Genomic DNA, 15,693 nt, shown 5'->3' on the forward strand with positions numbered 1-15,693 from the left:
AGCTACCCCTTTACCCCATGTAACACCTTAACCCATCCACTCTCACTATTCAGCCAACCACCACTTCCTAAAAATCGTCCGTTCTCTGTACACACGCTGCCAACTGCAACATACGTTTCCAATGAATCTATTCCACTTATATCATTTATACAGAAAACAGAACTGTACTCATTTATGTCTCTCGTATAGTTGTTGTCTCCAGCATTGACATGTCCTTGACTGCAAGCATCCTTCTTTCATGTACACAGAGTTAATTTGTAGCTGTATAATATAATAGTATTTATTAGACAGGTTTCTTTTAATAAGTACCTCTAGAAACACATCATTTTTCAATTTGAATTTATCACCACGGGGAATTGAGCATGCAATTTTCTGTTTAAAGAAAACAAAAAAAAATCTCTTTTATGAAAAGAATTTCTGCAAAACCAGAAGAATTGGAAGTGTCTCTAATCCAACACAAACAGAAAGAAGACATTTTGATTGTTAATAGTGAGAAATGTTATCCATATGCTGGTATCCAGGGGAAGGTGTATACACAGCCCTGATTCAGAAATCAGACAAAGCCAAGTTCTGGAGCTGGTGAGAGTCTTGGACACTTTATGGGCCAGCAGGAAAATTGCTGCCAAAATAAGCTGTCTTTTGGGTCCTGAAACGGATTGGTTCAAATACCGTGTGATGAGAGGTCGGATGGACCCTTAAATACACAACAATCGCTTCAAAACGAAATGCACATTAAATCAGCGGCTGTCTGTTTATCTTTCCTTAACAAATCTTTCATCATACCGTGGAGTTCCGTAGATTTCCTCTATTTTTAACCATCTGCCTCAGGACATGAAATTCACTTTTAAAGTCATTTGTTACGATGCTCATTTTATGTAATAATATCAAATACAATTAGATTCATAAATAATAGTAATAATAATAATAATAATAATAGTAATTTCAACATAAACAGGATTAGTAATTCTTTCTATTTCCCTTTTACGCAAAGGGAAACACTACTGGATTAAGTAAAGGGATACCAGTATGTTTTGTTTTTTTTTAATTTACAGCACATTTACCCTTTTGATTTCGGACAAACACGTCGGCAAACTATGGTAATTTCCTCATTTCTGATGAATGAATTTCCATGATCCTGGACCATCACGTTTAAAGCCATATTGTCATAATGTCAGACATCTGTATAGATAGATATAATTACACTCTAGGATCTGTGACACCACGTCATAATATATTATTGTTAAAAACTATGAATTTGGATGTCAACATGACAGATTTTGTTCACATTGGTAGAGTTGCTTCTGTGGAAGGATGTGTTGCTTGGTATTTTAAAGAACTTTGATTTTTTTATAGTTCAATATTGTAGGATAACCTGGAGTGAAGTGAAATCATTCTTCTATGATTGTATTTATATGTTTTTTTTAATAGCGAGTTCTAAAGGATATCCGTCATCCTGGTTTGTATGCTTATGAATCTTAAAAAAATAGCTATTTGCCCCAAGAGACACATCTCTGCTAGAGGTGGGCAAGCCAAGCATAATGACAGAGGACCTTTACAGGAGCTGGAGGTCCCTTCCCTGCCACAAAGGTCCTCGTGTGCGACCGGGAGGTCTCTTGGAGGACCATTTATAGGTGGAGAAGGCATGTACCTTGATGGTTCTACTTCCAGCTTGGGTCTAAGTCATCTTTGTAAAGTTGGAGATGTTAGTAGGATGACACTTGGGCACTCCTTTGTCCAATGCATGGAGGAATAAATCCTCAGTGCATCCTCAGCATTAGACTTCCTAATTGCAGTAGTATTGGAGGGATTCATTTTGATCTATTACAAGCCATTTCTTTGGCTCTGTTGCACATTAGTTCATTCTGTGCGGTTGCTGTGTGTTTCTTATTAATGCTGTGATTGTTTGAATTGAGCAGAGCCAGCTTGCTGGGCACCGATTCCCACTGTTTGATGCTGTGTGGCTTCAGCCAATTTTTCTCTATTAAAAACAGATTTTTTATAATCAGGTTTTATTTAACTTGAAACATTAAAGTCTCAGGACTTGTTCTTCTCCAGAGTAGAGAATGAGAAAAATCCAAGGAAACCATGTCCAAATTCTCACAGAAATGTATGGGCTTTTGAGTTGTATTTGCCCACCTCACTTTTTCTGCCCCTATGCCTTCTCATCCCCTATCTATAGTTAGTTCTATAGTTAGTTCTATAGTTAGTCGACATACATTCAGCCTTCCACTCCACACTCTATTTGAGCCTGGACCTTTCCCATTTGTGTTCAAATACGCCTCTCTGAGGGCTTTGCTTATTGCTAATACAACCTGGGACTCCCCTTTGCCAGGGGACTGGGTGGTTCAATATAGATTATTTTTGCACTGAAGAGCTTGCAATCAGGAGCTTGCAATCCCTATTTCACCATTTGCTTCCTTTTGCCCCTTCTTCTCAGGTCTATTACTTTCATACCGTCCTTCTTTCATCTGTCCTTCTACCTCAAAACTTTGCACCCAAGATTCTAGAAGATTATTAAATCAGGGTTTGCCATTGTGGAACCTATGGAGCTCACAGGCACTACAAGGCCATATCAAAATCTGTGAATCACAATAACCAGAGATTTTATATATAATAAAGGGCTAATTTAACTTATTTTTTGCTTTTGAGTTTCCTTCATTACTTTTAGTGTTCTGCATTACAAATTCATTTCACTGCACGCACTGAGCATAATCCCAAATTTAATCTACTTGTTATAGTATACGTCTATTTATATATTTTTTCAATTACTTTAATATATTTTTTTAAATATGAAATAACAAGGTAGCCCAAAACAAGTTTCATATAATGCAAAGAATAATTATATCTCAAAGCCCGAGATAAAAAATAAAGGTGACCAGTGAACTGTGCTCATGTAGAGCAACAGAGGACACCAGGTCTCAATTTTTCCCTCTTCTCTTTTCGTGTACGTAAATAAAGAAGAACAGATTTACTTATCCAAAATCAAACTCTTAACATTGGATTTGGAATTTGAATTGTTAGAAGCTATAAAAACTGTTTTCATATTTCAAAGTGATGCATTTCTGCGACAAGATTTTCTCATAAAAAAAAAATCATTCTTGCATTTTTAATGAACTGACTTCAAAGAGAAGCCATGGAACTACGAGGCAAATTCCGCATACAAAGACATTTACAAAACGGAAAAGATCTGGCAAGTGACCAGCATGCTGAACATAGACCACAACCAGTGATTCTAGCATGTAAACGAGCTCTTCTACAGAGAGCGATGCATTGAGGAGTTACTATAAGACAAAGTAATCTAAAAATAGGAGTTCCAAAGAAGTTTCTTATGGTTGTCCTGGTTTGGGGACTTTGGGCGACTAACTAGAACCTTTTGTTTGTATTTATCCTCATCACATATGGTCACCAATGTATATGGCCTATGTTGTTCCTTCTGTGTAGAACGACCATTATGTGAAGGCCCATCCATCGCCCAGTTTTGGCAGCCGTCTCCTAGGCCTACGTCTAATTCTTACCCGCTTTGAAAGGCTGTTGATCTCCATTCCTCAAGGGTCATAGAAATACCAGGCTTACCTGGTAACTCTTAATGGCTCTGTCACACAAACTGTTCCGTGATTCATTATATGTTAATTAGAGAAATCCTAAAACCCTACCAAGATTATATCACTTGAGGATCAGCTTTGACGTCCCAGATTTAGATGTTTTCATTTATTTTTTCTTAACACAAATTGAGTTTAAAAGTGTCTCGAGCACATAGTGTTGGAGTGTGAGTTTTCATTATGGATATTAAGAGCTCGTTGCGTATTTTAGTGCTGTGCTGACAGATAAAGCACAGAACCGGAGTACTTTTGGATACATCATTCAGGGCATGTGCAGAAGGCTACCAAGTTAGAAAAAAAGCCAAATTCTGCAAGGAAAATCTGAGCTCATTTGGCAGATTCTGAAACTACTTTGGGAGGTTTTTTTTTATACCTCTGTCTTTAAATGTCAATAAAGAATAAATCTTACATAATTAAACTAAGCTATACCAAAACATTTAAAAAAAAATCTTTATAAAGAGGCAGAAAGAATTAGCAGAAACATTAACCACGCTTTCCATAAAATAACAAGTTATTTTTCTCAAAAGACCAGAGACAACCAATTCAAAAATATGCTACTTTTGGTGTCATATATATATATATATATATATATATATATACGGTATATATATATATATATATATATATGTATATATATATATATATATATACATATATATATATATATATATGTATATGTATATGTATCAATATATATTTATATATATATATATATATATATATATATTGTTGTTTTTTCACATTTTTCTGTTACCCTCTCTGAGTTTATGCCGATATATATCAGTGATTGGATGCCTCTGATGTGCTGTATCTGGTATAAGGTTTCACAAAGTCTCCTGTCCTCTGTATTTAAGAGAATACAGATATTTCAGGATAGGGGTATTGGGAGGCAGACCTAATTAGCATTATTTAAAGAAATTCCTCTCCCTTTGATGTTCCAGGGGAGTCCCGAGTATGATTACAATGCTCAGAAAGAAAGCTATCGGCTTACTTTTAATTTGATTATACTCCAATGCATTCCTGTAGAAAGGTATATGATTGCAAAATATTGGGGGCTCCTCAATTCCAGAAACATCAGCAAGACAAGTGGTATCCATCTGGGAAGTTTACATAATTCCCATTTTATTGGGTTTCGAGTTCAATGGTTGGGAATTAGGAGCGCTTCTGGAATATACGTTCAGCTGGCACCAAATCAAGAGATCATCGACTCACATGGTTGTTAGACAAACAATTCTCCAAATAATATGGACAGGCCTGCTTCGGTATTAGAATGTAACATTATCACACTCAAATGTGTCAGAATTATGTTGTAGAAAACTGGAATTGGTGATGTGGGAATAATGGTTTTCATAGCTGCCGAAAAAGATCTTGCGGCTTGTCCTATCTCTTATGGTCCAGTGGTGGAGAACCGTAAACCTTTTGCCTAAAGTGAACACCAGCCATTGCTTCGATAAATTTATTATTTGTATGCTGCAGCTTAGATACTTTAGAGCGTGATGTGCGGCCTAGGTGGACATATTGTCTGTAACTCTCTATGAGGTCTCTGAGGGGTCTGAAAAATGTTGCTTCAATACCTGGCTCTGCTACTGTGAGCAGTGCGTGGACTACTTACACAGTGCATGAACACGCATGACCCTGTCCAACATGTCTGACAACGTTAGGTTTCCACTCAAGTTGCAGTTAAAGGGACACTCTAGTCATCATATGCATCATAATGAATATTATAGCTAATTGCTGCTTTTGAATAATATTTTTCCCCTTGCTAATGGGATTCTGCACAATTCACCCCCAAATGCTACTTGGCTTGCATGAGATGTGTTAGGCCAAGCGTTCTGGGGGGTCTAATGAGACCTCCCATGCACATGGTAAGAAGTGCTTCCATTGATTTCATCGGAATACCTTTTTTGCCACTGATTGGCTGTGGTGTGTAATTTTTGTCAGTTTTGAAGAAGGTCGAGTAATGCAGATTTAATGCATTCTTTGTTAGGCTGAATGGGTCCCTAAACTGTACCTCTAAGCAAAGTCAGTTTGCTTCGCTTATCACTGTCCCTTTAATCCAGCTGCAAACCAGTATATCAGCCTGTGGTTGTTGTCATGTAGGTAATTTATTGTACTCTGCTGGCTGTGAAGAAGTCGTATACAACCTTGTTTATTTAAATACCAGCGTTCCTGACGCATTCCGTCATCTTTCCATATTACCAAAGAGCCGCAGTAACTGTCACACCATGCTGCCAAGATTATTCCGAAGATCATGTTCCCTGGCCGCACAGAAATACAGAATTCTTACTTTGCAGGCAGAGAAATATAAAAACATATAGGATCACCTTTGGCAGCGGCGTTTATGTGAAAGAAATGGCATTACATTTATGGCTATTAGATCAAAATCTATATAGCTAGTAAATCAAAATAACTAGCATTTAGGGAGGTTTACGAGTCAGGATGTTAGATTAGCATAAAACAAAGTTAATGGCCATATATTCTCATGTCTGCTTTACCACCCATTCAGTACTTTTTAATCAATTGAATGTGCATTGAGCTGTGTAAGTAAATTGTCATTTTGCCTGTAGTCAGGTTGTCCACTGTCCCATCAAAATGGTTAATCTAGAAAAGCCAAGCTATATAAAATAAAAATTTTATTTTTTTTAAAAAAAATTCTGTGTGGTTTTGAGCAGATGGATAATCTTTTACATTGCAGTCCTTTACATTATGCACTTTACTGTATATGAAGAGTGTCTCTTTTGAAGTGGACTAACCAAGTTGGGACTAGTAATGGCTATAACAGGCCAGCTGGGCTTCAGTCGACACTCGTAGACCTAGAACACATAGAGAATGCCAACACATATTGATGGACAACGGAGGAAAGTGTGGGCCGAGTAAAGGTGCAATTGACAAGATGTGCAGTTTACAGATTCCGCCGTGACCTGCCAATAAGTTGTGGCAGCACGTAAATCCTTCCATGAGGGTCACAGACGAACTGCATGGGGCACTTACTGTACTTGCTGCATCAGCTGCCAAGTAAGTGGCCATCTAAACAATTGATTTCAATTTGTGCAGTAAAAAACACTCAAATGGAAAATAGATTCAATTGTGTTTTTCTTTATACAGTATAAGACAGAGGTACCTTGTGCCTTGTGGGTGGTGCTCCAAAAGTGGCAGGGCAACAGTGGAAACCAGGTCCCTAAATATCCATTCTGGGGCTACCCATCCCTTCCCTCCCTCCTTGGCCAAAGCCTACATAGATGACACATATTAATATAGTCATTTTGGAGCTGGCCAATGGATTTCAAAACAGTCTTCTTTGTGGTATCATGGGAAGGGCTGACTGGATCTCTCAATGGGCTGGCCAAAGGTCTTTGTTGAAACCTGCCCAGTTGTAATGTGGAGGACTATACAGATCAAAGGAGACTTTAAATTGCAATTCCACATTATATCATGATGTATAACTTTCTAAGGAGTTAAGAAGGCATTTAGCAATGACTGGCTCTTTTGTGTGCTCCTTCCATGCAATCTCTTTTGGTGAATGTGTGTAGTGCTGAATAGTGCCTGACGACATTGTCTGCCAAATGTTGTTTGGGATATTACAGGGCCACTCTATGGACTTACCACCCTGGGTGAATGGCCCTTTCCTGGTGCAGAATTCCATGGTATAGTTTCTGCATGAGCTAATGCATAGGATCAGAATATGGCTTCATATATTAGTGACCCAACAATCTAGGACAAATGCTTTGGCCTTTGTGGGCTTCATCAGGGAAGTTCAATAGGAATCTCTCAAGGCGTAGGTTGCAAAAAATGCTTAGCTCAGTTTTCTTTCTATGTCCTGTTCTGTGTTCTGATTTATCTGCCTGTTCCTCGCTACATTTGAAAGTATTTACTGTTCTTCCCCAGATTGTGATATCTCTCCTTGTTCTCCTGTTCTCATGTTTGGTGATATCTCACCATATCTGTGTTTACATTCTGATATTTCTTGTGTTCTTCTCTGTTTCTGTTACTTGGGTGTTTTTGCATGTTATACCTCTCTGTGTGTTACCTACAACCTTAGTGGGGGCAATTAGTCGGGGGCAGTTAGAAGTTGAAAAGGACAATTTCAGTAATCTAGATACTTCTAAATTGGACCCCACTTTCTGTCATGCTTGTGCGCAAGAATTGGAAAATGTAAGTTTTTTTTAATTTCTTCCACTGGAAAGAAAATACTCACATTAAGGAAATTTACTTCGACAGAGAAACTCCGGCACACCCAAGTATAAATGGGGAGAAATCAGACTAATGGAAGAAGTGATGTTAAATTGGAGGACAATGTGAAATTTGTTACAGAAGAAACCATTGTGTTAAAGGGGCCTGAAGATGGTCAAAAAACTTAAGAATAACTATGAAATAATTTATTACAACTGAGAATAATGATGACGTGCTTTATTTATTTACTGCCACAAGAAGAAACATAGTTACTTAGTGAAGTAGTTACTTCCAACTATCGTATCCAACATATGTCTAATTTCATGGATCCAGATGAAGAGGAAAAAAAACAATTTAAGAAGACTTTTTTTTTATCGTGTCCGTATATATGAAATACAGTATAAGTTGCTGTCCTTGGTTAGAATGTCTTGCACTATAGATGCTTATTTGTATCTGATCTCTGGGCAGTTACTGGATATGTTAATCTGTATTTGTAGGTAGTACTCATGGTCAGAGATCCAGTCACTGCCGTCCATTGCTGTTTCTTAGCTTTGGTTTATAATATGGGTTATTCTGTGCCTGGCTAGTTTTTCTGGGTTGCAGATTCTACTTCTTAGGGCGATTTTTCATTACCGAGAGGGTACCGGAGATATGGTAGAGGTTAGTACAGAGATGAAATGGAAACATACATGGTAGGCGCATAAGGCTTTCTTGAACATATGATCCAGAACAAAATACATCTTTATGTTTCACGACACATAGAATAAAGGGGGCAGACAAGATGTCCCAATATAAATAAGCTGTGCGTTCACTGAAAGCAGCTGCTTGGAGCTGTGAGTTTGATTTGCAGACTTTTCAGGCATAATGCAAGTTGCATATAGGTGTAATTTGAGGCCCACAATGCGACTTTTATGTTTCTAATGTAGAATGCAAGGGTAACGTTACCACAACAAGCTCAGCTTGGCATGGTTTCATGTCTGCATTCATAATCATGGCAGAGCTACGAGACATGCCTTCGACAAGTAAAATGTCATGTTTGCTAATGTTGTCATGCACCCAAATGCATATGTAACTTCCTCGTTAGTCCTGTTTAGCATATGAATCCCACCAGCTGTCTATGCTAATCAGTTTTTGTCACTTAGGACCCGCCAGGCTGTAGGTTTGCAGTATTACTCCGAATGTGTTTTTGTAGTGGTATTGTGCATCTATCCAAGCGTTTTACCTCTAGAGTGGTTACTGAGCATACCTTGGAGCCCTGTGAGTTTGTCTGGGAGTCTCAAAATGAAGCAGTGATTCCCCGGGTCTCCGGGTCACACTCCTCTTTCTGGGACAGGAGATTGGCCCAATTCTCCTCCCACTTCCAACCCCTTAAATGCTATCTGGAGATAGCCCCGCCCTTGTCCCTGCACCTAGTTATTACTAATCATGTCCCTCATATGGCTAGCCCCACCCTCATGTGTGGCTAACCCCACCCCCTCACAAAGTCACTTCCTGGCAAGACGGAGAGCTGGGAAGTTCCCTGGTGTGTAACCGCGTCACTGCTGTATATGTACCACTGGCTTCCCACTCCTTGTATCTCTTGTATCCTATTTACAGCCTCTAGCTGGCTAATTATGATTGAAGTCACATTTATTAAAGTATAATTATTATTATTTATTGTTTTATATAGTGCCATCATATAATAATAAATACATAAATAAATAAATAATATTCCATTGCGCTGTGCCTGTTATTTTATAGATCATGGATAAATCTCCCATTCACCCCTTTCTGTCTAGACCTTGTGACAAGTTTCAGTAAAGTATGTAACTTTATTGCCATTTTTGGTAGATATTAGAAACAAAACCCTTAGCGTGTATTAACTATTTACACACCATATCATTTACAGCCTTAAAAATGTCTCCAGTAAATAACATTGGTGGATATTTTCGGCTTCATTGCTCTTGTGGTTTGGCTGCTCTGCGAGGCCTGCCTTCAGCTGTTTGACATGTATTGTATCCGTGTCATACTCTGAAAACATGGATTGCTGTAGAAAGTTTAGTCTGGTACATCTGCTTTTAATTTCACGCATTTTCTGATGTGGAAACCTCTTTTTTTCTCCCAATTCTAGGTAGAAAGAGAACTAGGAGAATCAGCAGAGGAATGTTATTTCCCTGAAATTATAATAATAAAATTCTGCTAGTCTTCTCCTGTTTCAGTTAACAATCTTATCATCCTGCTGAGCAGGTAAATGGCCTGAATCTGTATTTTTCTTATCCGTCGGCAATATTACTGTAAATAACGTGTCTTTAGGAGAAATATAATCGCTACAAAGGAGATTATTTGTTTTAGATATTGTTACTATTCTATGCTATACTATGTTAAACATATAGAGAGTTGGAGTGTACCTTTAAAGTACAAAAACGTGCTCGGTTTTTTAATTAGGTCTCGTTCAAATAAGCGATTAGAGCATTTATCATGGTTTACATGTTTCAGTTCAGTTATGGACAATATAAGCACAATCCTTGAAAGACTCATATCATCATTTTGTCACCATCACCATTAGGGCTGCAACTAACGATTATTTTAATAATCGATTAGTTGGCCGATTATTTTTTCGATTAATCGATTAATCGGATAAAAAAAAACAATATGCAAATTTTTCGTTTATTTAAAAGAATTTAATGAACTGGATGTTAAAAAACAACTTAAAATTTACATTAACATTCTTATTTTGTTATGATGTAATAAAAAACAATATTTTCAAAGTACAAGAACCCAAACACAATATTTATGAAACAAAATAACCCCAAACATTCTGAAAAGAGGTGGACTATTACTGTTCAAGAAACTTTGCCCCAGCACTTTGCACCCAGCACTTTGCACCCAGCACTTTGCACCCAGCACTTTGCACCCAGCACTTTGCACCCAGCCCTGGCACTTTGCACCCAGCACTTTGCACCCAGCACTTTGCCCCAGCCCTGGCACTTTGCATCCAGCACTTTGCACCCAGCATTCAGCACTTTGCACCAGCACTTTGCACTTTGCACCCAGCCCTGGCACTTTGCACCCAGCACTTTGCACCCAGCCCTGGCACTTTGCACCCAGCACTGGCACTTTGCACCCAGCACTTTGCACTGTGCCCCTGCACCCAGTCTCTAACTCTGCCCTGCACCCAGCCCTGCCCCCACATTCTGCCCTGCCCCCACACTCACACTCTGCCCTGCACCCACTCTGCCCTGCACCCACACTCACACCCTGCCCTGCATCCCCACCCCCACTCTGCCCTGCACCCAGTCTCCCACTCTGCTCTGCACCCACACTCACACCCTGCATCCCCACCCCCACTCTGCCCTGCACCCAGTCTCCTGCCCTGCACCCCCCACCCCCACTCTGCCCTGCACCCCCACCCCCACTCTGCCCTGCACCCCCACCCCCACTCTGCCCTGCACCCACACTCACGAACCGCTCTGTGCGAATGGAGCCACTCGCACAGAGCGAACCGCTCTGTGCGAATGGAGCCACTCGCACAGAGCGAACCGCTCTGTGCGAATGGAGCCACTCGCACAGAGCGAACCGCTCTGTGCGAATGGAGCCACTCGCACAGAGCGAACCGCTCTGTGCGAATGGAGCCACTCGCACAGAGCGAACCGCTCTGTGCGAATGGAGCCACTCGCACAGAGCGAACCGCTCTGTGCGAATGGAGCCACTCGCACAGAGCGAACCGCTCTGTGCGAGTGGAGCCACTCGCACAGAGCGAACCGCTCTGTGCGAGTGGCTCCATTCGCACAGAGCGATTCGCTCTGTGCGAGTGGCTCTGTGCGATCCGTGCACATAGACATGAAGAATACTTACCTCCGGAACGCGTCACATCCGTCACGTAGCTAAAAGAAGGCGGAGACTGCAGAGCGTGTAGCAGAAGCGGGGAACGCTCGCGGAGGTAAGTAAAAGGAGCCGAGTGCTCCAACAACGAATTGATCACTCGATTAATCGATAACGGAAATCGTTATCGATGATTTCCGTTATCGATTATTATCGATTTTATCGATTCGTTGTTTCAGCTCTAATCACCATCATACTAGATACCCCTGAGTACAATAAGTACACTCATAAAAAAAACATATAAATGAATCAAGGGCTTTGTGGGTGGGATTGATAGGAAAGACGGACACGGAGCGATGTAATGTGTGATGCATAACATAAACCGAGAAGAGCACAAGTGAGCATCATGGAGCCGCTACTATGTGGTCAAAACAGGTACTCAACACTGAAAGGACCCAACAGAGCAGAATTAGAAATTATTAAAACTGGGATGGTACAGCAAACCGTTCTTCCTGTAAAATGCCTTCTTTAAGCTCATTGAGCACAAAGATATAATCAGGGGTATCCACAGAAAAGAGGAAGCCCGGACTTTTATCACTCCATACATCATATCATCATTTAGCTCCCCTTTCAATTCAGTCCACTTTACATCTTAAAAGTCCCCCATTTCTTTTTATTCCTCAAAGAAAATATTTCTCATTTACCTAAAACAATGAGGGAATGTACACATTGCAGATGCCCTCTTTTGCCATCGTCTGCCCTCTACTGCTTATAAGTTAAAGTTCCTTACCCTACCCCTGTTCTTTGTGGTTCTTTCGCTATATTGCTTAGTGGAGGATCGTGGGAATTGTAGTTTTTCAACATCTAGAGCAACACAAGTATCCTTCATGAACTGTCCTGAGCTGCTTGTTACATTTCTCTAATAATAAAATGCTTTTATTACACATACATATTATATACATGTTAGAGCAATACTAAATTAAAAATACTTATTAAAAACAAATGTCCACTACCGAAGCATTTTAATAACTGTATTTTTTTTCTTTTTTGCCCTAAAGAGATTGTTGATTCTTCAGCAAAGAAAGTAAAAACAGTAGACTAGACGTTCAAAGCTTTCTAATCTCTGGTATCCTTTTAACCATATGATGGAGGCTCCATTTTTTTGCTTTCAGCAAATTGCTTTCTCTTATATTGTCTTCTGAAAATGGGTCACTGAGAACCAACAAAGGGATTGTTAGAACATGAAATTGACCAGCTTGGTTATTCACTAAAGTGAATAGACACTTGTGTAATATTCACACAATAATAATTATACAGTAAAAAAAAAAGCAGATAATATGCCCACCTTCTTATAGGAATCACGTTTGTGCTGTTTCTTACCCTAGAGACTGCCTTTCCTAATGTTACCGATTGCTACCAGATCAAAATGTATGTAGACTACTGTACTTATAATATAACTGTATATATAACTTGTTTTATTTATTTATTTCACATTAAGTGTATCTCCCATTTATTATACCATAAACTGTAAAGCACTAAATAACTATACTATACATTCGTACAGACAGCAAGCTTGTTACTGAGAGTCTCTCATGGAGACAGCTAACATTATTGTTGAACGGCCATTACGTTTGACTGCTGTCAAACAGAATGCTGAGACTGTCAGTCAAAATTAGTCTTGCAAGTCAATGGTAGAATGTATAATGAGGCCGTCGGTCATGTCATCAAACCAATCTGTCAGATGAGTCAGTGGTCGTGTTCGTCATTGGGTTTGGCAGCCCTGGTGCTACAGGACACCTTATCACTGCTGTTTTGCAGCAGAAGGTTTGCCCCCCCCCCCAGACCTACCACCTTTGGTCTTTTGCTCATTGACACTTGTTTGCCATTACTCCTATTTAACAAAAATGTGTAGTGAGAATTACTTAAACATCATTTTAATCCGGAAACATACCTTTGAAACATCCACAAATCATTCATGGTTTCTTCAAGGCACAAGGTGTGCATCCATAGTACTCTCAGTTTTGTCAAAAAGATTTCTTATGCCTGGAATGGCTCTCCAGTTCTCATGTTTTTTATGGTTGAACTGTTTTAGGATGACCTTCCATAGCTACCATGGTAATTGTAATGCATTCTCACTCCTAAAATGATGTGACTGTGTATACCAGGGTCATCTGACTCTGTGACAGCTGCTATGTGGACAGAAGTCTCATAATGAGCAGGATCCTACCTTTGCCCTCACTGTCATACAAGTCACATGAAACTAAATCCGACAAACCTTCACAAGGTGAAAAGCTACAGCATGCGATCAAACGGTATTCCCTGAAATACTCTAAAAATTAACAGGGAGAGAAGGAGACACCTAGATAGGTACATGTGTGAGACCACAAAAGTATTAATTTCAGAGCAGAGAGACGTGAGTTAGCAAGCGTTGTAACAGTTTATACAATCCGAAAATCCTAATATTCTATAAATCAGGCTACAAAGGGACGGAAATCTCCTGCTTCAGGAAATAGGTCATTAGTAGCGTGGATGTGTTCTGAGCCCTGACACAGTATATATCACAAACCCCTGTTTTTTATCAAGCATGTGGTCTAGGAAAATAGTGGCCAAATGGCTATATGATTGAAGTCTCCACAGTTAAATTGTTGAATTGGATAAGAAAGGTCATTTAGGGGAAGCTAGACAATGTCGTAATGACCTACAACCAGACATTCAATTTATCCCGCAGGACAGTCTTTGGCTATATACTTACTCCATTGGCTGGGTATGGGGATCCGACTTACCCCGGCTGATGCGGACCAAGGTTACCCCTGTCTCTAATAGAAGGGATTTGCTAAACTGGATAGTTTCACTACCAGGGTTATAATTCAAAGACGGACGTGGTTTTGTATGATACATATTTGATTTCAAGTGTAACAATAACATGATTATATCCTAATGCAAGACATATGATAGTATTGTCCAACTTTTATTGATGAGGCCTGCATTCCATTCAGAATCAAAAGTCATTGTATCAACCTTATAAAAATCAAGTTAAATTAATAGAATATATGGATTTTTAAGCCATTTGAGGGCCTCTAGCTGGACAACAAGGGTTTGTAACATTCAAGCCACAGTAACCTTTCCTTTATTGTTCTTGGAACTGAAATTAATTGTAAAGGTTTGTAGAAAGACATTCTGGAGAAATGTCAGAACTGCCAGTGGTTGCTTTAAGAGAGAATCTGTGGGTTGCATACCTTCTTCACATTCAGAATATTAACATGTATACAGAGGTTGTGACAGTTATGTGTATGGAGATCCGTGGGGAAAAAGCCCGAGGTAGGTAATACCCACCTTTCTGACCAAAGATGGATGATCATCTGCAGGTTTGCTTCTACCCTGTTAGACCAACCACTAAAATTCCAGGAGGAAAACATATTTACATTGATACAAGAGGAGTTTACCTTCCTTATTTTGCTTTTTTTTTTTTTACAGTAAATGAAGGATATACTCAGTATAACACAAATAAGGGCATGATGGGAATTGAAGGGATGATCGCTGAGGTCTTGGAGGCCAGAGAGAGTATCCTTTGCCCACTTGGGGAATGTGAACCATCTGAAGACCATAGAGATGCCTGTGAAAGTATGACGAACACAGAACAAAATGACGCCAGGTAAAGGGGGCTCTTGGTTTTATGAAACACCAGAAAAAAAATTGTGATAAAGCCAAGCCTTTTATATTGCAGTGAATAAACATACCAAACACCAAAATATAAAAATAATAACATTTTATAATTTATCAGTGAATTTGTTGAGTAAGACAAGCAGAAGGTAAACATAAGGAGCTCAGAGAGTATAATGAGAAAGGATGTTTTTCTCTTGAAGGTAAAACATAGAAATTCAATGAGTGATTATTTTAATTCAACTTTCTAGACCAATAAAAGCAGAACTTTACTAATTTGTCCATTTATTTCATTTCGATTAAATAGGTTATTGTAGAGAGATGGAGAGAGACATGGGACCCTGGGCCAGTATTTAATTTGAATGTCCCTGACATGGAATAGGTTAATAAGCTGACTCCCCTTCCCTTTCCATGATGTGATGAGTGTTAATAAGGAGTGTCATCTTCTGTCAGTGAGTGTAAT

At 39.3% G+C, this 15,693-nt stretch overlaps 1 protein-coding gene across 1 annotated transcript in view; it reads left to right on the plus strand.

Annotated features, from left to right (window-relative positions):
• The window catches only part of GLIS1 (GLIS family zinc finger 1), a 44,035-nt gene that overhangs the window by 8,909 nt on the left and 19,433 nt on the right, over positions 1–15,693 (plus strand). The window contains exon 2 of the mRNA XM_053469579.1: positions 15,045–15,222. Coding sequence (XP_053325554.1) covers positions 15,045–15,222 — 178 coding nt within the window. The remainder of the gene's footprint in view (positions 1–15,044; positions 15,223–15,693) is intronic.

This window comes from Spea bombifrons, chromosome 6 (assembly GCF_027358695.1).
Source record: "Spea bombifrons isolate aSpeBom1 chromosome 6, aSpeBom1.2.pri, whole genome shotgun sequence".
NCBI lineage: Eukaryota > Metazoa > Chordata > Amphibia > Anura > Pelobatidae > Spea > Spea bombifrons.